General features: G+C 50.0%; 1 protein-coding gene across 7 annotated transcripts in view; it reads right to left on the minus strand.

Moving 5' to 3' along the window:
• Mcf2l (MCF.2 cell line derived transforming sequence like) overlaps positions 1-22,925 on the minus strand; it is a 143,943-nt gene that overhangs the window by 75,986 nt on the left and 45,032 nt on the right. For 2 of the 7 annotated variants that reach the window (XM_038324920.1, XM_038324919.1), the window contains exon 1: positions 13,164-13,269. The exons of the other annotated variants lie outside the window; for them this stretch is intronic. In XM_038324920.1, the coding sequence (XP_038180848.1) occupies positions 13,164-13,254 (91 nt within the window). In that variant the 5' untranslated portion in view covers positions 13,255-13,269. Of the gene's footprint in view, positions 1-13,163; positions 13,270-22,925 lie in introns of those variants that run through there. 7 annotated transcript variants of the gene reach the window in all.

Below are 22,925 nucleotides of genomic sequence, written 5' to 3' on the forward strand. Positions count from 1 at the left end.
CCTGGGGACCAGAGAGTCTGGTGACTTGGGAGGAAAGATGAAGCAAGTGACAGGGCCGTGGTAGGAGCTGGGGGTGAGGATGCTCTTTTAGATCCGGGTGAGGTACTCTGCATCCTGTGCTGTACAGACTGGGAAGAGGGCATCAAAACCATCCTTGCTGCTACAGTCGTGGGAGGCTGGTCCTCAGCGCTTCCGAGATGGAAGGGCGTCTGTTATGCCTGTCCATTGGTCCTCATTCCCGGCACTGATGACACAGCACCAGAGTGTGGTGGGAGGGCAGGAGAGCAGCTGAAGCCTTCTTACTCCCAGCATGGGGGATGGGGCCAGCTGACAGGACATCAGTCTCCCTCTCCTGCTGGGTCTCTTCTATGTCCTATTGGAACTGTCTGCACTGCTCACCAGACTGAGTGCTATTACCATAGGTAGCTGAACACAGCCAGATCTAAGAATGGGGTGGCAGAACCTCGCCGGGACTCCTTGCAGCTGCCCAGGGGAGACACAGCTTGCATCAGGCAGTGACCAAACGGACAAGGCAGACGGGAAGCTAGAGCTTGAAGAGGACCGAGTTCCAGACAGACCGGAAGTCAACAGAAAGACAGCCGCCATGATGCTCAGGGAAAAGGTACCTAGCGGGCACGAAGCTCACACTGGACACCATGGTGACTCTTCTGGGTTGTGCTTCCAGTGCTTCCTGCCATGCACGTGGACATGTTCTTGAGCAAAGTCTAGGCTCTGGCACCACCGGCCTAAGTCCCCATCTGCTGGGCGCCAGCCATATTCCCTAATGGGCTGTTTAATACCCTGTGCCTCTGTGCGGCTGTCTACACTGGGGCGGGCAGCCGCCACTCCCGGGTCAAGAGGATGGCACTTCTGGGTGTGGGAGCCACGGTTCATCATTCGCAGTGGGCCAGCACTGGTCCCCGGGCCCAGGGACACTCCTGGGAGACAGGGACACTGCTGCTGTTGGGAAAGAAGATAAAACAGAGGAAAATGTGTGCGACAGGGGACCTGGGGAGCCCACAGGAGTGTCCTGAGCAGGAGACTGTGCGGGAAAGTAAGGTCTGCCTGCTCCCCAAGTTAAGGGGCATGGCGTGGCCTCTCCACAGACTTCCATAGCTTTGGACCTGGGGCTCTATCTTCCGGAGAGCTGGGCAACCCAAGCAGCTGTGTCTAAAGGAGAATTTAAGTGTTTCAAAATGTTAAAAGAATTTTCCCTCCCTCAAACATTTTTTTACAAGCAGAGTTGACAGATTTATACGAGAAAGAGTTCCCTTGGGCCTCCATGGCAGTCATGAAGCTCCTGCCCAAGTCTACCCTCATGTGACAGATTCAGCCTACAGAGAACACACATCTGGCCTCACCCAACACAGAACACACATCTGGCATCTCTGGATCCACTCTTAGTGCACCTCCAAGCCAGCCTTCCTAAGTGTTTCTTATTCAAGAAAAAGCAAACCAGTGAGAGAAGAGATCCTGAGGCTATCTGTCCCCGGTCACTGGAACCAAGAGCAAGGCCCTGAGCAGTCCCCTCATGCCAGCTGTACTTACAGCCCTGCTTCTGTCTCAGAGGCCACCGCCAGTCTCACTAGCTGCGACAAGGAATTGACTCCCCTATGGGGTTTCCTGAGTCTCAGCCATGTCTGTCAGACTTGCACTAACTCTTTGAGTTGACCGAGTTCTCGTTCTCGGCTGGTGCATTCTTGCTTTATGTTCCCCTTCCAGGACAGTTTCTTCTTACCTCCTCTTCCTTCCCTCGGCCCCTTCGTCATGCCCCGTCTAGATACAACCCTCTCCAGCGCAGAGGCCCATGGTTTAGCCCTCAGCTAGTTTCTCTCTTGGGAAGTTTGTCTTTCCATCAACGAATAAGCAAAAACTCCCTAGAAGCTAGTGTGTAGCTCATCAGATACAAACATCTTGTGCCTGTGACTAGAGAATCCTGGTGGGTCCTAGGCAATGGCTCCTCTGTCATTTGCACAATCACTGAAAGATCTCCTATCCCATCTATGGGTAAAGCCCTACAGTGGCCTTGTGTGGAAGTCATGTTTTGTTTGGCCCATCCATGAGCCACAGCCCCACTGTGCCTGCTGCCTGCTGCCTCTGTGTCTACACTAACAAGTGATCGCCTCACTCAGATGCCTGTCTGACAAGACCATCATGGATCCTCCCCTTGCTTCTGCCAGTACAATCCTCCAGTGTGGTCTCCCCTGATCAGGACTGCCCCCACCAAGACAGAACATGTGATGATGCTGCCATCTTACCAGAGAGGCAGGCCCTGGGCTCCTCAGAACAACGGAGACACCCCTTTTCATCTGCATCCTGGGACCTGGCTTGGTGCCTGGTGAAAGCAAAGCCAATGTTGCTGCCGTAGGCAGGGAGACCTGCACTTGGTCTAATCTCTGTGCATGGCCTACGGTGTACGAGGTGCAGACCAATTGTTGAGAGGAAACAGCTTCTTTTATCTTGTTAGGGTTCGAATGCAGCTCAGCTGTCAGCACTTTTAAAACCCAGAGCAGACACTAAGCTCTCAAATTTCAGGTTACCCTATCAGCAAAAGAGAGCCTGCCGCACAATGTGATGTGGTGAAACTCTGAAGTGTCCTGGGGGACTGTGTGTCCCTCCCACTAGAACACTCGACATCAGTTTCACAAAGGTTTATGGGGGGTCCCCTGGGCATCCATGCCCCATGTCACTTCCTCAGGCTCAGCCTTTGGCCCAGTACTCAGCCTCCCACAGGGTACACGGGCTGTGGAATCCTTCCAGACTAGTGTGGTTTGATGGACAAGAGCCCCTGAAAGGTTAGCTTGAACACCCCTCAAAAAATTACTTCACCCAAAAAACAGCAGGAAGAAGTTTAGACAGAACTAAGCCCATATTCCCAAATATTGTCTATAAATGTGTCTTTACATTTAAAAGGGAATATGCTATAGAGATTTGCATTGGTACGGATCTTGGTTTACTGATACAAATTTAAGGTAAATTTTGTTATACTGTATATGTATATTTCTGCCCTTGATTAAGGTATTGTGTTTGTGCAGTTCATTTAAAAATGTAATGTATAATTAAGAAATATAGGTTAATAGATAAACATCTATAATAGTCAAAATTGTAGTCAGGTTAGTTAGGTTTTCTAGATATATAGAGATATATTTCAGTTAGTTAGGTATTCTTCAAATCTTTCAGAAACCTTCAGAATATGGCATTTAAATGTTTTAAGAACTTAGGGCTTTTCATGACAATGAGACACATCTGCTCCTGGCAGCACCAATTACTTCAAGAGGAAGATAGGCATCGAAGAGGCTCCTTATGGCATTGGTTAGCCATTTGGGCAAGAAACTGCTCCTGCCTGGACTGCTTGATGAACTAGACATGCAGGGCCCGCAGAGAAATGACTGATGAACTTGCCTAAAGGGAGGGAATCCTTTGGGGTTCCTGTTTCATGAAAGTGTCTGCTAGACATTTTGCAGGACACAGAAGAAAGTGACCGACAAACTTCCAATACAGGCAGAACTGTCTTTGAAATTTCCTGCTTCATGGAGAAGTCTGCTGGATACTATGGGCTTGTAGGCTGAAGATGGATACCCCAATGGTATAGAAGAACTTTGGGTGACTGTCCAGGCAATGAGATGTCTCTGTCAATTCTAGAATTTTGAGAGTTGCTTACAATGCACTTCCTGTTTACTTAGGTAATAGTATATCCTTCTGGAGTCTTTGATGGAGTTGAAGAATAGATATAGCTTTCCTTAGTTATGATAAAAGATAAAATAAATAGAAATAGGGGCTGGAGAGATGGCTCAGTGATTACGAGCATTGCCTTGTCTTCCAAAGGTCCTGAGTTCAATTCCCAGCAACCACATGGTGGCTCACAACCATCTGTAATGAGGTCTAGTGCCCTCTTCTGGCCTGTAGGCATACACACAGACAGAATATTGTATACATAATAAATAAATAAATATTTAAAAAATAAATAGAAATATTATAACTGTGATTCTTGCTTGATACCTGTTTTGTTATATGTAATTTTACTATGTTAAGGTTAAAGCCTTCCTTTTTGTTTAAATGGAAATGGGGAAATGGTCCTTCTGTCTATGTGTTGCTTTTATTGGTTAATAAATTGCTTTTTTATTGGTTAAAGAATTGCTTTGAGCTTATGGCAAAGGTGGAACAGAGCTAGGTGGGGAAAACTAAACTGAATGCTGGGAGAAAGGAGGAGGAGTCAGAGAGAAGCCATGGCACCACTGGAGACAGATGCTGGAATTTAGCCAGTAAGTCACAGCCATGTGGCGATACACAGATTGATAGAAATGGGTTAAATTAGTATGTAAGAGTTAGCCAATAAGAAGCTAGAGCTAATGGGCCAAGCAGTGATTTAAATAATATAGTTTCTGTGTGATTATTTTGGGGCTAAGTGACTGGGAACCAACTAGCGGTCTTCTCCTACAGGCTTCCAGCATTTGCCCCAGGGTTCAAGGACTCCAGACCCTCAGTGGTGGTGGTAGTGGGGCGAGTCCTTGGAGAAGGTCAGCAGGAAAGCCGCAGTGGAGAGCAGCCCCCAGTGGCTGTTTTATAGACAAGCACATCTCAGATACAGCCTTGACCCTGCATAGGTCAGGAGCCACATACGTCTGGATATGCACCTGGGTAGTCATGGTCCCCAATAAATGTGGGCAAATGTCTTCTGAGGAGAATGTGGTGCCCTCTGAAAAAATGATTTAAACACAATTGGAGAGACAAAAGTCATTTCAATAAGAAACTATCCCTATGGGCTGGATGCCATCACAGTGGGTCCTGCTGGGCATGCACAAGTGTAAGGTCAGAGTCCCCAGGAAGATAATTGAATGAATAAATGAACAAATGAGCAAAGAAAATCAATCCTTGGATCTGAGAACGTTCCTGTCAATGTTCTCAGTCTGAGCCCATCATCAGACCACTGTTTTTTGAGATTCTCCTCCTGTGTGAAGCCCCTTCCTGGTGGCCATGACAATGGCACAGGCTGGAAGCATTTCAGGGGATGGCCATTGCTTCCTGCCGACAGTCCTCTGTCGGGTGCGGGGCGGTGGCCAAGATGAGCTCTCCTGCTCCTCTCATGACCTGGCTTTTCACTTGCTGTCCTCGAAAAGCCAGACTACCTCAGGTACAACTCTCCCTGCAGAGCTCAGTTCCACTGTCTCCAGCACGGCTGGCACCAGCACAAGTCATCCTGCTCTTTAGGAGTGGGCTCAGCTGGCTCCTGCTGTTTGGGACACAGGTTCAGTTGCTAAAACTCAGCAGCATATAGTGTAAGAGTGAGGACAGGACCGGGGTCCCGGCTCGTTTCTCTGGTGCCATAGATATGTCTTTCTGGGTAAGATTGTCACACATGCACACATAGAGGCACTCACAGAATCACACAGACCCGAGGAGCCTCTGGGAAAGGGCCTGGCTCCACCCAGAGCACCAGAGCTCAGCGTGATCACCCACCACCCTCCTTTGCTTTCACACGTGGTAGGTACATGTTTCCATGGTGGTGAATTAGCGCCCCAGAGGTCAATCTCCATATTTTCTTGCCATATATTAGAAAAAACAAACACAGTAGATGAAGAAAGCAAACAGAGCCCAGAAGCTGCTGCACCCACACGGCAAACAGCAAACGTCTATTACCAAACCCCGTCACATTTGCTCTGAGTCACAGTGAACTTCTCAGAGCCAAGGACAGCCACACATACTAGAGAGCCATGGCCACATCCTCGGTGGTAGGGGAAGCTCTGTCCCTAGCATCCCCCCTACCTGCTCTGCAGACACTGAACCCTCAAAGTGATTTCCTCTGCCTTGCTATCTGAACTTCACCCAGGTGCACAAAAGGCTCATGTAATATTATTTGGGGACCCTTGCCGCACGTTGGCTTTGTTTCGATTAGGGCAATTAAGGCGGTTCAGAGACTGCTTCTGTAGTAATGGGGCGGGACACTTCATGCTGGCCCGACACTTTTATACACACATCTTACTACCCCCTCCTAGCCCTGAGTGGGATAAGGAGCCCTCCCCTGACCCACTTATCAGGCCATGGTGAACACGTTACTTTATAGGCCTTACCTCTCCTCAGCTACATCAAAGAGAGAACACCACATGCGCTGTGCAGGGGCAGGTGGGTGCTGATGGCCCCACGGGTGGGCTAGCAATGTCTACAGGCTGTAGGTCCCTTCCTCGGTCCTTCCTTGAAATCTCTGGGAGGAAAAGCCAAGTTTCTATGGTTTGGGAGGGCTCTGCCAGGCTGCGGGAAGACAACTTCGGTTCCCGTTATGCTTCTGACTTAGGCTTCACTCTAGGAAGCCTGGTAGCAGCCTTTGCCCCTGCTCTGAGGCAGCACTTGTGTGGGCTTTACTGCCACGTGAGCCCCGGGGAGCCATGATGCCACGTGAGCCCCGAGGAGCCACAGGAAAACAGAGAAGATAGGCTCAAGCAGAAAGTGCCCTACCTATGCTCGCTAGCATTCCTGGGGCCGTTCTGGTGACAGATGCAGGTAGAAGGGAACTCAGCCATGTTCCACAGCCCCTGTTGCCACCACCTGTGCCCCTGACTCCATCTGGTCACTTAGACCAATGGTTCTCAGCCTAGGGGTGACTACCCTTTTTTCGGGTCAAATGATCGTTTCATAGGGGTCACCTAAGAACCCCGTGAAAAGAAAACACATAATTTACATTATGGTTAATAATTGTACCAAAATTACAGTTATGAAGTAGCAAGCAAAAATAATTGTATGGATGAGGGTCACCACAGCATGGGGAACCACAGTAAAGGGTTGCAGCGTTAGGAAGGTTGGGAACCACTGGCTTAGACAGGGCTCTGTAGGAAATTGAAAGCTTCGGGAACCCTGGGGGAGCCATGCCCCTCTGTGAGTGTCCCACAGCAGCGGGACAGCACCGTGAAGGCGTTTGCACGCTGTGATCTGGGGATAATGGGTAGACATCACGTCCATAGAGCAATCTCTGCTTCTGACACCCTAGACCTCTGGTGTCCTATCACACCCAGGGACTTTCCTCAGACCTACCCAACAACCACCTAGAGTTCCCCAGGTTCAGCCTCAGTAAGGAAAGAGTGCTCCTATTTTACAAACAGATGAAACTTCACAGCTGAGCTGGCTGGCACATGGGCTCCATCCACAGAGCCTTGCCTGACACGGATGTCACAGGGCCTTGCCTAACACGGATGTCACAGAGCCTTGCCTGACCCGGATGTCATAGAGACTTGCCTGACCCGGATGTCATGGAGCCTTGCGTGACACGGATGTCACGGAGCCTTGCCTGACCCGGATGTCACGGAGCCTTGCCTGACACGGATGTCACAGAGCCTTGCCTGACACGGATGTCACGGAGCCTTGCCTGACACGGATGTCACAGAGCCTTGCCTGACACGGATGTCACAGAGCCTTGCCTGACACGGATGTCCTTTCAGAGTGTGAACACCTCATCCCTGCCACCTCTCCAAACCCTCCTCCTGCAGAGTCAGTGGTCCTGGCTGGTCCCCCACTCCCTTTCCCACATCGCCGATGGCTCTCTATGGCCTCACTTGTACTTACGAGCAATGTGTTCTGTGGCAGAGGGATATGCGCTATCCCCAAGTCTCTCCTGTGAGTGCCACTATTTTGAATACCACTTGTGTCCTTCTTAGGAGAGGTGGCTGGAGCCACAAAATGCAGAGAGAAGAGCTCGGGGGACCTGGGTGTGAGCCGGATTGGCAGCGGCTACCTGTGCTGAGCAGAAGCTTCTCTCTTACTACCCACAGAGACACTGCCCACACGCTCAGGCCCCGAGCAGCATCTCTGGTGATTACTTCTTCCACTGTCTCATCTGTAACACTGTACACGCCGGTGAACTTGTCAAATGCCAGGCCAGGGGGAATGTGACTGAACCCCAGGCATGGCCACCCGCCAGTCTTTAAAGAACTCAGGCTCAAGTCACACAGGCATGATGGGATTGGGTCAACCATAAAGTGATGCCCACCCTGTCTGCTAGAGGTGAAAGGAAGAACCCTTCCAGACCCCGTGACAGAAGCTGCATGGTATTGTAGCTCCCCCGAGTGCTGGCCAGGAAAGCAGCTTGATGACATGGAGGGAGTCCTACATTTGCCAGGCTATGATGTCACAAACTAATCAACTGACAACTATGGGGTGAAAACCCATACACCCAGATCCTAGCCTAGTGGCCTCAGATCCAAGGGGGTACACAGGGATTGGAGATACCACTTCCCTCATCAACAGAACACCAGCCACAGAGCACTAAGCTGCACAGTGTGCCCACTCCCGCGGAGGACCCCAGGACTCACCCTCAGCCTGAGAGTGTAGCCAGGAGCACCACTCAGAGTAGATGTAGTAGAGTTTCATTTCTGCTACAGAAATCCAGATAGGACGTCTGTGTGCCATGGCCACCCTGCATGTGCATGTCCTCCCCAGACACTCTAGCACCTGACTGCCCTCACCAGCCGCGGGAGAATGCCCAGCCACTTCCCTTCATTTTATCATTAACCAGGATGGAGCACTACACGGTAACTGCTCTCCCAAGACTAACATCCCCTCCTTGCCCCACCCTGCGTATTTACACAGGGACTCCGGGCTGATGTAGCCTGCAAGCGGCTTCGGGAAAAGGAACAATTGAGCCATTCTTGCTGGATGGAAGCACTGGGACTCAGCTGGGGAGAGCTTCCACCTACAGTGATGGACAGGAACAGTTACCATTCTGAGGGCAGGGAGGCAAGAGAGGTCAACAGAGAACACCAGCAAGAAGTTAGAGGAGTTCTTTGTGGTCTAACTGGAGAGGCCGCAACAGCAGGTAGAGCCTTGTTCCTTACAGGAAAGGAACAGATGGTGGTGGGGGTGTGTGTGGTCTACCTGACACCAGCATTTCATTCACTATTGGAGGCCTGGTATACAAAGAACACTCCCAGCACAGACAGCACTGGACCGGGCACAGTCTACTCCCACAGTCAGGACCTGAAGGGTACGGGTAGACGAAGCTTCAGAGGAGGGAGGAGCAGGTGGAAAGCTGACCTTTCTGCCCAGCAATCCAGGCAAGGCTGGATTCTTGAACCCACCCAGCAATTCACAGTGAGGTCCCGTTGTTTAGAAACTTCAAATCTAGTGACTAGCAGCCCCCACCACCCAATTGTCAGGGATATCATTTCCCCACGGTCAGCAAATGCACACCGTGGGGAGGTCAGGACCTGGATAGGTGTGTACCATTCAACCTTCCGCAATAGCAGAGCCTCCACAGGCACCCCAAAGATAGCACATAGGGACCTAACATAGCCTAGATCCAGAGAACCCAAAGAGAGCCTGTAGGAACCCCAGCACGCCGAATGGCTAGCATCCAGATCTCGTTCTCACAAAATTACTACCTCAACCAATGTGCCTGAAATTTTAAAAATGATAACAATCCCCCAATTTCCTCAGACCAGGAAATGTCTTCTTACAAACAAGCTCCAGGAGCACCCCGAAGGAAATGTCTCTCACCGGTGTTTCCCCTGTGAACAAAAGCCCCATAAATCACATGGTAGCCCCTCCCACCTCAGCCACCTCCCAGCTCTCTGCAAGCTTGCTTTAGATTTAGAGACAGGGCAGGATGGCCACTCCCTTCTGCTGGCTGTAACTTCAGAAGCATGGAAAACAGGAGTGTGGATACAAAGACGCGCACTGGCAGGACCATCACGCCAGTGGTCCAGCCTCACACTGTGTGTTCCCACTGTGAATAATATGTCTGTCATCTACAAACATGGCAACTCCTGGTCTGAGCCAGGAGGTAACCGAGGAACCTCAGCTCAGCGACCTGTATGTCTGGTGTGGGACCACAATTGTCACACAACGACCAGCTGGGACATAAGTGATCCTAGCTGCAGTGGGGGCTCTCCAGGCCAGCAATGCTGGAACCACGGTGTGACTCTGGAAGGAATCCCGCTCAACACACAGGTTTTAATGTTTCTAGCTGGCTGCTGTGAAACATCCACATAGGAGCACTAATTTTCTAAAGAAAGAAAAACTTGCAAACACGGTATCCACAGAGTTCTTACAAATCTGTGTAGACTGCGGAAGAACGATTTTCTCCCAAAACTCTCTACAGGAGAGTTTTTCTTTGCACCTGACCTAATACCCATTCCCCTCCCCCCACCCCTTTCATTTCAGCTACCAGGAAGCTCAAAAGTAAATATCAACGTGATCAACACCACCAAGTACCTCACAAAGCTTGGCATTTTTGCACACATGGTATGCAAGTGTGATGTGCACAGGTGCTGTCATGTGCTCGGGAGTGCACACGGAGGTCAGAGTGGACACAAAGCATCTTCTGCAACCGTTTTCCACTTAGTCTTTTGAAGCAGGGTCTGTCCCTACATTGTGAGGCAGGGCCACTGATCTCATGGCTCCGCCCCCAAGGCTCACCAAGGCCATCCAGTCTAGGAGGCTTTTGGTGGGGAACCCACGTGCCAAGATTACAGGTATCTGCCAAGCCTGTCTGGCTTTTACATCGGTTCTGGAAATCCAAATTCTGGTCTTTGCGCTGTGTAGCTGAACCATCTTCTTAGCCCTTTATTTCTTGCTCCTTTAATTAACTGTGGATCAGTTTAAAACTGTCTCTGCCAACCTCACGCATGTATTTATGGAGAGACTGTTTGGATTCTTAATAAGACAGCTTTCCTTGGCTTAACTGAAATAGCCTGAACCCAGCAGAGCAGAGGGGATACCCTCCACAGTGAGACTTGGCTTGGTTTCCGAGAGTCTCAGTAAAGGCTGATGCAGGAGAAGCAGCAGGAGATGCAGGAGATGCAGGAGAAGCAGCAGGAGATGCAGGAGATGCAGGAGGTCAGCCCGAACTTCTCTCGTGTAAACTGATGACACCCCGCTTCTGGTTTATCAGAAAATTATAACCCTCAGCCACACCTTCTCCCACACTATCGCTTACCACAGGGAAGAGGTGTGGCGACTCTGACTCAGGGTTTTACCTGGAACTGAATTTTGTCACCACTCAGCCCAGTGAAAACAGAGGTGGTGCCTGTGCAAGACGGTGTAGAGACCAGCACAATCTGAGAGGGCCGGTGTGCAGGGGAGGGGAGTAGAGGTCATGATGGTGTAGACACCGGCACAAGCTGAGAGGGCCGGTGTGCAGGGGAGGGGAGTAGAGGCCATGATGGTGTAGACACCGGCACAAGGCTCCAGGGAATGGAGTGTGAACCTGGGGCCTTGCTTGGATCAACAGCCCCTGGCTTGTGCAGACAGGACAGCATCCCGGGGAAGCCATCTATTAGACAGCAAAAGGCGAGTGAGACTTCCCCCAACCAAAATTGTGATGCCAGGGGCCAGGGCACACGCTGCCACTGCGCTCTCTCCAGCGGATGGTGGTTAAGTATCAACTAGAGAGGACGCTCAGTGCTTCTAAGGGGGTGGCTGGTAGACCACATGCTGCCGAGGTGCACCCGTGTCTCTGGCCCTCTTCCATGGCTTCCCTGCTGGTCAGAATCACATCTGGGCTGCTGCCATGGTCCAGGGCTCCCGAAGCAAGTGAGATGCTTTCCCTATCTCCAGCACAAAGCTCCCACAGAGACTTGTGTGACGAGAACACAGCTCTGCCCAGTCCGGACAACCCACCCCTCAGACGCCACCTTCCCTTTGTTCATCCATGACTGTCTGACTGTCACCTGTCCTCTGTCCAACTATGTGTCAACAACCCTAGCCTTGACTTCACTTCTGTTGAGACATAAGTCAATATCAACAAGTACCCAGAAAAGTTCCATGTTAAAAAAAAAAATCACATGGAGAAATGGATTCCAGGGTTTATTGCCTTCCCGGGTGCTCAGCTTCACAGGCATGCTACTGGCTGCCTGAATTGCTACAGACCCAAGCTGAATACAGTAAGCTGCACCTGCTCCCAGCCACACCTGCAGGGCTATTTTACTGCACTGAGCTGCACCTGCCCGGCCTGCACCTGCCTAAGATGCACTTTCACCAGGAGGGAGCTCACCAAACAAACTCAACTGAGACACAAATGGGGAGACAGAGCCAGCAGGGTACCCCAAAACGGATCTCAATACCCTCAGCAGTCAAATCAGACAGCACTGGTGGCCCAGAGACAGCGGCATGAGATTACTCAAACCTGGTCTAGAGTAGCCCATTTTTGTGGGGGAGTACTTTGTAGTCTCCATCATGGAGACTCTCCCCACATTCGTGTTAGGGGAAGGAGGAGGAGTGGAAGGTTGGTAATGGGCATTGAGCAGAAGCCAGGATCAGCTCAGCCTCGGTCATGCCCAGTCCTATTCTCCCCGGGCATTGTGCTAGGCGGATGTCAGAGGGTTTGATAAAGGGCATGGGATTTGGTACATCATCTAGGGTTACCCTATCTGTGCTAATCCAGCAGGGCGTGACCTGCCTCACCATGTTAGAGATACTTTGCATAGCCACACAGGGCGAGGGCCCCCTTCTGCCCTGTTGTGCTCATGCTGGGTCATCAGGCACCCCAGCAGCCGCATCCTGGAGCGGAGGAGGGGAGCTTTAGTTTATGAATCCCCAAATGGTTGTCCCCCTTACAGTCAGAAGTACTAGGGGCTCAGTTTCTTCTCCAAGCTTGTGGGGCTTAAATACCTTCAAACCACCTTGAGGAGGCAAACCTAAGGTGGACACAAGGGGGCGCTGGTCCGACTACCTGTCTACCCCATACCCTAAAGATACTACATTAGCCTGAGGTCAGAGGCCACTGCCGCTCCCAATTCCCAGGCTCCTGGAGGCAGAGAGTGCTGTGTTCTCTGCCAGGACCAGAAACTAGCCCCAAGGCTCTCTAGTTCCAGTGACTGGAACTTCCCCACTTTCGGGATGCTAATTTGTAAACCATTACTCCGAGAATTTAAATTGGCTGAACAAGTGTTCTGCTCTAAAGAGAAACTGACTGGGGGTTGGTGCGGTGGAATATACCACCACCACGACAACTTCTGAGCCAGGTCCTCAGGTCAGAAGAGAAAATATCAGAAATGTGACAAATGCACCCAGACTACCTTCATTTTAAGCCAGGATGACCAACAGCCACCAGATGTTTTTAAGGGTCCTTAACACGGTTCTTAATATTTTGAAATGTTGAACCACCACAAGAAGCGCCTGCCTAGAGGGGACACTTGTCCTGAGTCCTACAGAGGTACCATTCATTCATCCCGACTCACCTGGCTTATAGCGCCCTGGTGCTCCCCGACGCTTCCTTAGTAGTGACCAGAACCGCCGTGAAGCCCCCCGAGATGCACCCTTTTCTGCCATTGAGTTGCCCTCCTGAGGTTGAATCTCTGTGAAGCAGAGGCCCAGTGATCTTCAGGACCAGGTCACACGTCAGCCTAAAGAGCCCTGAGGTTCCTGACGCCGACAGGTCTTCTCTAGGACAGTCAGAAACTGGAGGGACCAGCGACCTGCAGTGCACACCTAGGTGATGACGTCCCAGGTGACCTTGGGTTTTACCAAGTCATGAGGAAGAATGGGGTCAAATGGCCTCCTGGGCTTCCCTCAGCCCCCAAGCCCCAGAATATCGTCTTGCAGTGGCCAGAGGCTGCGCACCTGCTGTTCTTCTCTCAGATGGTGCAGGAGAATGCCACGATGCGATGCCGCTGCTGCTAGAGACCAAGTGGGAAAGGCTGGGCCCGCCCATCTGTGCGTGAGGTCTGGTGGCTTCCTTCCTTAGACAGGGGCTGTCTGGACAGAGCTGCAAGTGCCAGGGAGCTACTCAGGCCAGAAACACCTTCCAGGCTGCAGGAAGTCTCAAGTTCAAACAAACAACTACAAACCAGGAGGAAGGGAGGGACTGGCTACTGGTGTTCTGAAATAAATCGGGAAGTTTCCCAGTCTGCTGTCCAGCCCTCAGCAGAGGAAACGGTGAGGCGCCTAGCTTGGCAGGGACACTTTCCATGAGACACACGGAGCCTCCCAAGCCAGCGGCTGTTGACCTCTGCCCTGGTGCCCACAGATGCTTCTGAGGGAAAGTGAGGGGACAATACCAGGGCTTTCCAGGGACTCTTAAGTTGGGTGCCACCCTCTGGCACCATGCGCCCCGCACATCCTGGGGCTTTCAGATTCTCATGTCTGATATTCCAGGTGCTTCATTTGGGCACTGTTTTAACCACGATAACACAAGTATGCCAAACAACTGTGTTCATTGTTATCATTGCTATCATTCTCAGTCCAAGCTTAGGAGAAAGTGGAAAGGGTTTGAGTCAGGTGAGTGTCCACGAGACTTGTGCCATGCCCCTCTGGCCCCCAAAAGCTCACTTGAGGGATACTACCTCATCTGTGGTGGGGTGGTGCTTATTTGGCCTCTGTTTTTTGAGAGCACATTCAGGGTTGGATGCACAATGACCTGCTCATCACCCATCCTCCCTCTGGGATCCAGGGGAGAAGGGGCAGATGCAGTAACCTGTAAGAAGATTGCTGAAGTACTCACTCTCGGTATGGTGTGGTGCTTCTATCCAGAGAGCTCTCTTGCTAGACTACACTTCTGAGTATGACAGAGCTTGTGTGCTCAACCCCAAGGCTGCCTTTGTGTCCCACAGATGAGGCCACCTGCTGCATCACAGGCCACAGCGAAACTTAAAAAGTGACTTCCAGGGCTGGAGAGATGGCTCAGCAGTTAAGAGCATTGCCTACACTTCCAAAGGTCCTGAGTTCAATTCCCAGCAACCACATGGTGGCTCACAACCATCTGAACTGAGATCTGATGCCCTCTCCTGGCCTGCAGTCAGACACACAGAATATTGTATACAAAATAAATAAATAAATAAATAAATAAATAAAATAAATATTTTTTTAAAAAAGAAGTGACTTCCACACCACGGGTACACAGAAGCCAAGAAAAGCACCACCCAACCAGGAAGAAAGGCTCAGCCAGCCTACCTGGGCCTGGGCCTCACGTCTGTCCTCACCCAGAATCCCCACAGTGAGGAAGGCACTTCTGGTCCCATAGAGACCACCAACAGCAGTGTGATGTGATCGCAGGCCTGGGACCAGCCCTGATACTTCTCTGCCTTCCCTCGCTGAGGCAAGTGTTGAGTGCCATACGGAGCACACTTTGGACCTGAGGCTCTAACGGCTGAGTAGTCTATAGCCTGCATGCCTGCAGTTTCACGTCAAGTGTGGCTAGCTCAAGTCTGTCTTCTCACATGTTTTTAAAATGCCACTAAACCCTTTTTCAAGAGCTTGTCTTGAGCTGGGTGTGGTGGTGTGTGCCTTTAATACCAGCACTTGGCAGAGTTCTAGAGTGTGAAACTAGCCTTGTCTACAGACTAGCCTGGTCTACAGACTAGCCTGGTCTACAGACTAGCCTATTCTACAGACTAGCCTTGTCTACAGACTAGCCTGGTCTACAGAGGAAGTTCCAAGTTCCAGGACAGCCAGAGCTACACAGAGAAACTCTGTCTCAAAAGAAGAACCTGGTTGGGCTATGGTCTTTGTCCACAACCTGCTCATTCCCTCATTTCTTCTTCTCTTGCATGACACGGCCCGTGACACTAGGACACATGGGTGGTAGTATAGCTTGTAATCACAGCACTAAGGAAGACAGGGCTAGGAGGTGGCGACAGGTGGAGCCTGGGGCCCATTGCCAGCCGGCATCAGCCAATTAGGTCCCAGTGAGAGACCTCATCACAAAAAAACAACGGAAACAGTGGACCCCCTGAGGTTGCCCTCTGATCTCTTCACACATACACATACACATACACACACACACACACACACAGAGAGAGAGAGAGAGAGAGAGACATATACAAGGGTTGGGTACAGCTATGGGTTCAGTGCTTGCCTACTGTGTGTGAAGTCAGGTCCAATGACCAGCACAGCACAACAAACAGACAGATCTTGGAAGATCAAGCATCCTTACAGGATGAAGTCCTATTTGGGGCACTGGTTCCCACCTAGAATAATATCCTGTCAACAATAATATTAATGAAATTTAACAATGCTTCTCTCTTTCAGTGGGTTAAACAGTACACTCTGTGGCTTGCCTCTGAAGTTGAGAAACTGGATTTTATGCTTTGGGAAGAGGCCTTATTTCTTTAACAGGGAGTAAAGGAAAACCCAGGGCATTTGCTGAAAAGCCAATTTAGATACACAAGAACCATCGAATCTCTGTGACTTACAAAAAACAATTGGCGGGTTTGTGCTCCCAACTGACTGTTTCAAACCTTCTTGAACGACTCCTCCCAGATATTTGATTTCCTTCTAACATTTGTGAATCTCTCGGGGTTTGGGTGAGGACAGAGGCCCCTTTGAGGAGAACAGAAGCCCTTACTTTACGGTCTCTTTAGAGAGTTGTGTGCTGAACTCCAGCCCAAGCCCTCTGTGCCAGAGGCCTTGGAAACTCCTACCATAGAGTGCCCCTGGTGAGATCAGCCATAAGGCTATCATCCTCAGGGGGCCATGGCAGCCCAGATGGTCAGCAGCCATGGGGTACAGTAGGGCCAGCATTTGGCTGCTCTGCTCGAAGAAAGGAAAGAGCAAATAGCCATCACAGGCAAGGTGTGCAGGATTTCTACAAACCCAAACATGGATCATCCTGTCTGCAATGCCCAGAGCAACTTTTAGCTTCCCCTTTGAAGTATCTGTGACATATACACAACCATCCCTGGGTATCCCAAGAGATGGGACTTAAGGACCCCAAAGATGCCAAAGCCTATGATGCTTACTTATATCCCTTGCGGTGACATCATGTTTGCATAGAATCCCATGTCATCCCTTGTAGCTGGATTCACCTCTAGGTTACATATTAGCCTCATATCTCTCACATCAACATCCGCTCCCCAATTCCCACCCTGATTGCTTCTATGTGTGGGACAGGAAAATGTGTTCCTTCATCTCCAGAAGACCCCAGAGCTTAACGTGCATAGTCCTGCTTCAGGGAGGTATCCCTTCTACAACAACAGTCAAGGAACATTTAGAATCCATTTTTAACAAGAAAGAAGGCTTCCTATATGGATACCCAGTGTCCATGTGGCCCTTGAGGCCTCAGCATGGCGTCAGCCATCAACAGCCCGACGATCCGCCTAACAAACAGCTGCAGCCCAGGAACAGAGTCACGTGATCTCATGCTCCCAGCTCTGGGTGGTTAGGAGGTCAGCCTCATGTCGCTTTCAGAACCAGGCCATAGGTTGGAAGGACAGTACATACAGGAATTGGTATGGCTGTGGCAACACTAGTCACTGGGGTCTTTACACATACCCTTATTCTTTGTGAATTAAGGGGGCAGCTTAAGGATTTCATTACTTAACTTTTGTATTTACTTTTCACATTCTCCATTACAAGATATTACATTTAAGATATTTCAAGCTAGGGCTGGAGAGATGGCTCAGTGGTCAAGAGTTCTGGGTTCAAATCATAGCACAAATGTGACAGCACACAACCGTAAGTGACCCCAGTGCCAGGAGATCATGCACACCTTTTCCTGTCCTCCTCAGGCACATGCGCACCCATATGCATACACACACACACACACACACACACACACACACACACACAGCAAAAACACCCATTATAAAATAAAACAATGATAAGAATTTTAAAAGCTATTTCAGTCTTTGTCCTCTGCCCTGAAATGTTGCTATCTACGTCCTCACACTCCCAGTCCGTGACACAACAGTAGCAGCAGTCAGTGTAGGTTTCCTTTTATCTGTCACACTTAGTGTGTTTTCTTGTGCCATGTGCACACATGTTGAGGCGAGAGGAGGATGTCCTCTGTCATTCTCTACCTCACTGCTCTGCAAGGGTCTCCTGAACCTGCAGGTCACCGCTTCAGCTAGGCTGGATGGCCAGTGAGCTCCTGGGATCGTCGAGTCTCCACCTTGTGGTGCTGCGGTTAAAGGAACTCACGGTCACATCTGGCTTTTATGTAAGTGCTGAGGATTTGAACTCAGGCCTCCTTGCTCCACAGCAAGTGCTGTTTCTCACTGAAGCATCTCCCCAGCCCCACAGGCCATGTATTTTTTACATGACCTGCAGGGAGAGTGGCCTGACTTATATCAGTGCATTACAAGCAAGTGGTTTCTATGGATGGGTAGACAGACAGATGGACAGATGTTGTAGGAAACATTGTTCCATGGGGAAGGAGCAGAGACGGAGCTGCATTGACCAACCAGAACACCTCCCTGTGACCTGTGCTTCTCCTCAGGTTTGGGTCTGTTCTCTAAAGTGAGCCAGGAAAACCACAACCCTTAAGAAGAGAACTAGACAAGGAATCCTTTTACATCGCTGGGCCTGTGGCATTGAGAGTCACCTCAAGCCAAGCTGGATGGCTCTTCTAGGTCATAGAGTAATTATCCAGACAGATGGAAAGACCATTCTACCTGAAACTATCCCAAACCCTAAGGACAAACAGCCAACACTGAGGATGGGACCATGGCCCAGGTAAAGAGTTTGCTGTGCAGCATGAAGACTTGAGTTTGTACCCCAAACCCACAGGACAAAGCTGGTGCAGTAGAGCAAATGTGGCAGAGGTAGGCGGGTCCCTGGGGCTCACTGTCCAGCCAGTCTAGGCAAGTCCCCTAGGACAATGCGAGATCCTGCCTCAAAAAAACAAGGTAATGGTGCCCGGAAATATTCCTCTAGACAACACAAACATGTACCTGCACACACACACACACACACACACACACACACAGAGAGAGAGAGACAGAGAGACAGAGACAGAGAGACAGAGAGAGACAGAGAGAGACAGAGAGACAGAGACAGAGAGAGTCAGAGAGAGAGAGGGAGAGACAGAGAGAGAGAGAGAGAGAGAGAGAGAGAGAGAGAGAGAGAGAGAGAGAGAGAGAGAGAGAGAGAGAGAGAGAGAGAGCAGGCAATGATGATAAAATGCCCTTGGTTTTCCAGAAATTCTACTCAGGTGCTGGTCAGGGTTAGAAACAGCCCCATGTTACAGAGTACTATCCTCTTAACAAAACAATCATCTTTATCCACAGCTGTGGCTGTCCACGAGACACCCTCCAGACCAGGCCTGATGATGCTTATCCACAGCTGTGCTGTCCACGAGACACCCTCCAGATCAGGCCTGATGGTGGTCATCCACAGCTGTGCTATCCACGAGACACCCTCCAGATCAGGCCTGGTGATGGCTTCCCTCACAGAAGCAGGGTAGGGAGAAGGTCACTGGGTCCTCATCTGAGAATGCAACTCTCCCTTGTGGCTCTTGGCCACCTGTGATTCTGCCCTAACTGAATGTGGCCGTGCCGTCAGAGGACGGAGGTGAACACAAGGAGTACTCCATCTACACGACTATGAGGGAAACTGGCCATTCCGGAATGGAACTTTCCGATGATGTGGCTGCTTTAGGGTCACACACGCTCCTGTAATTAACCTCTCATGCTCTTTAACATAATCACGGGTTGGACTTGGATGGAATGGTACTTTGGTTTGTTGTTGGTGTTTTATCAGAGGGTAGTACGTATTTATTTGCATCTCCCAAGAAAAGTTCATGTAACGGTTTCCTGGTACCCTAGCTGAAGGCTTGCTCACCCCCCTCACAGCGGCACAGCCTAAACCTCTGAAGTATCAGGAAACCAGATCTGCATTCTAGTTTTGGCTTTCTAATTCATAGATCTGGGAAGACATTGATCTCTTGGGAATACAATGCTCACTCTTGGGACCTAAGACACCCCAAGGAGATGGTGCATTTTGCTTCCCTGTGTGTTCCAACTCCACAAAAAGCCCAGTGCATAACTCACACACCACATATGTGCGCCTGTGTGGGTGCTGCTGTCTCCCTCCCTGGACTGCAGACATCTGGGATCCCTTGGGAGCAGAATGGAGCTCACGGAAGTCTGTCACACTGAGCTAACATGACACAGCTGCTGTAGCTAGGGTGACCCTGCAGAGGTGCTGATGTCACCAGCAGAGCTGTGTCTCTCTGGACTATAGCCCTGTAATGTTGCTCCTTTAGCAAGTGGGCAGGCAGCATCTTGGCAGGAACGTGAGCGTGTGAGCATCCTCCTCGAGGTGTCCCTGCACACGCTACAGCTCCGAGGAATGCAGCTCTCCTTGAGGTAGGGCACAGAGCAACAGGCATCCCCGATAACTGAGAAGAAAAAAGCCCTTCCTGAGGGTTGGCTAGGCCTCCTCTGAGGACGGTGGGACTCAGGCAATGGCCAGCCATGCTGGCTTCAGCTCTGACAATGCCAAGGGAAAAGTGCAGGCATTGGTCACGTGACCCGGGAGAGAGATAACACATGGCTACACATGGAACAGCCAGGGAAAGACTTGCCGCAGGGGAGAGGGCTAGGGCCTGGACTGCCAGAATAAGAAAAGGAGTTCTTAAGGAAGAAGACAAGTACCAGGGGAGAAAAGACACTGGGCAAGCAGACCAGAACAGAGGGCAGAGAGACGGGGCAGACCAAGACATTAACACAGCTAGGGCCCAACTGTCCATAGAGGCAGAATCATGCTAAGGAGCTCCATCAAGCTGATCACAATTGACAGCTGTATAACTGCAAAGTTTCTCCAGTAAGAACACAGGGGGGCAAATACCCGCTACAGAGACTCACATAAGAGTAGGCACCACACACTACAGACGAACATATGGCCTGCCAAATTCTTCACATGCCACCCTGCACATATCTGGGTGTGCAGCCTGATCCAACATCTGCCAAGAAACATCTACTATTAGGTCAGTCACACATGCCTCCCACTTCAGCCTTCACCAAAGAGGAGCAACAGAAATGGTCGTTAAGTCTCACTTCCCCAGCATCTAGTCAGAAAACACCATCATGGATGTAGGGTTCTCCAGAGTAGCAAGACAGGCAGGCAGGCAGGCAGGCAGACAAACAAGCAGATAGACAGACGTACACACAGGCAGATACACACACCTTGGAAGCCATTATATCACTGGCACTGGGTCAAACAAACACTTCAAAACAGTTGAATTAGTAGCTGGAAGCCGAGCATCAGTTCTTAGACTGTGGTGAGTTTGATGCAGATGACAGCACAGAGGAGGAGGGAAATCAGATGTCTGGATCCAGAGAGTGGAGTGCTGTGGGTAGACTGTAAAGATTTGTCACTCATATTAGTTTAATAAAAAGCTGATTGGCCAGCAGCCAGGAAGGAAGTATAGGCGGGGCAACCAGACTAGGAGAATTCTGCAAAAAGGCAGAGACGGAAGAAGCAAGATGAGAATGCCTTACTGAGAAAAGGTACTAGGCTGTGAGGCTAGACAGAGACAAGAATTGTGGGTTAATTTAAGTTATAAGAGCAAGTTAATAATAAGTCTGAGCTAAAAGGCCAAACAGTTTATAATTAATATAAGTCTTTGTGTGTTTCTTTGGGAATGAATGACTGTGGGACCAGGTAGGACAGAAACTTCCTTTACAGTGGACACCACAGGCAACCTCTGAGCAGTGGAGTCAGAAAGGCTCATCAACATCCCCTCATCATCCATGTTCTGAGGTAAGCCAATGTCTTGTCTCTTCAACACATAAGTAGTGGATGTTCTTTGTTTCTGGCATTGAAACTTGGATTGTATTAAAACGTTACATGACTTCCATTGTGCTGTTTTGCTTGTAATTTCATCTACCCAGCTATCTTGATATCATCCATCCATCCACTTACCCAACTATCCACTTATGTAGCAATCTGTCCTCTTATCTGCCCTTCCGTCTGCTCATCATCCATCCATCCATCCATCCATCCATCCACCCACCCACCCACCCATCCATCCATCCATCCATCCATCCATCTGTCCATCCATCCGTCCATCTATCCTTCTACACAATCATCCATTCACAAATCTATGCATTCCTTCCTTCACTGTACATCCACATGTGCATCTACAAACCCAGCTACCTACCCATTGTCTTAATATTTACTTATCATGGCACTCACGCATCTGTTCATTAACATATCATCTGTCTGTCTATCTATCTATCTATCTATCTATCTATCTATCTCTCTATCATCTATCTCCTTCTGCAATCCACCGATCCACTGTCCATTCACAATCTATACACACAGGTATCTACATATCCACCTAGATACCCATTCTCTTGTTTGCCAGCCTAGTCATTCAGTTATCTACATTCCATCTGTCTGTCCATCCACCCCCTTAGTCATCCGCCCACGAAAACACTTTCACTTCCTACTGATAAAGAATGTGGGTTGGATTTGAGGCTCCCCTGCTACAGTGGTTTGTCAGCTTTGATTCCTGGCCCCGCACAGACTTCATCATCAGGGAATTTTAAGGTGACAATACTCAGACATTGCTGTTATGACTTCCTGAAGCCCCAGGGTGGCTTGCATTTGTGTTTTAACCAGCCCTTCAGGTAATGTGAAAACACCTCTAGCTCAAACATCAAGGTGCATTCATCTAAGCCCTTACCATTTCTCCCTTAAATGTTCTTGTTTTTCACCAAATACTGCAAATATAAAGAGAAAAACAAAACAGAGGAAAATACTGGAGAGAAGCCCAAGTACCCAGAAGGCTTGTGCTGCTGGGAAGTGTCCAGCATTGGTACAGAGGTCACATGAAGGCTAAATGCTCAAGGTCAAAGGCTACAGATCCCAGAGAGCATGCATCGTGCCCTGTGTGCCAAACAGCCCAGGTAAGAAAGTTCTGAGTCACAGGGTACAATATTGGAATCTGAAGTGAGAACACATCAGCATGTCCTGAATAGCACAGGCTTCCTGCTTGTGTGTAAGCTCAGGGTAGACACGCTGAGGTCAGGTGACACGCAGCTCTAAGGTCAGGTGATGTGCAGCTCTAAGGACAGTCACTATGCCCAAGTCCTCAGTTGTAAGCCTTCACTCTGAGCAGCTTCACCAGTTTCCAGACCAAGCTCCTAAAACTGTCCAGCCACTCCGGCCAAGACCTTAACATGCCCCTGGAGCATGAACAACCCTATGACCTTGAGCTACCTTCTGTTAGAAGGGGCTCTGGAGGACATGCTCAGGATGCAAACCCTGGGTGATAA

Source organism: Arvicola amphibius, chromosome 4 (assembly GCF_903992535.2).
Source record: "Arvicola amphibius chromosome 4, mArvAmp1.2, whole genome shotgun sequence".
Lineage (NCBI taxonomy): Eukaryota > Metazoa > Chordata > Mammalia > Rodentia > Cricetidae > Arvicola > Arvicola amphibius.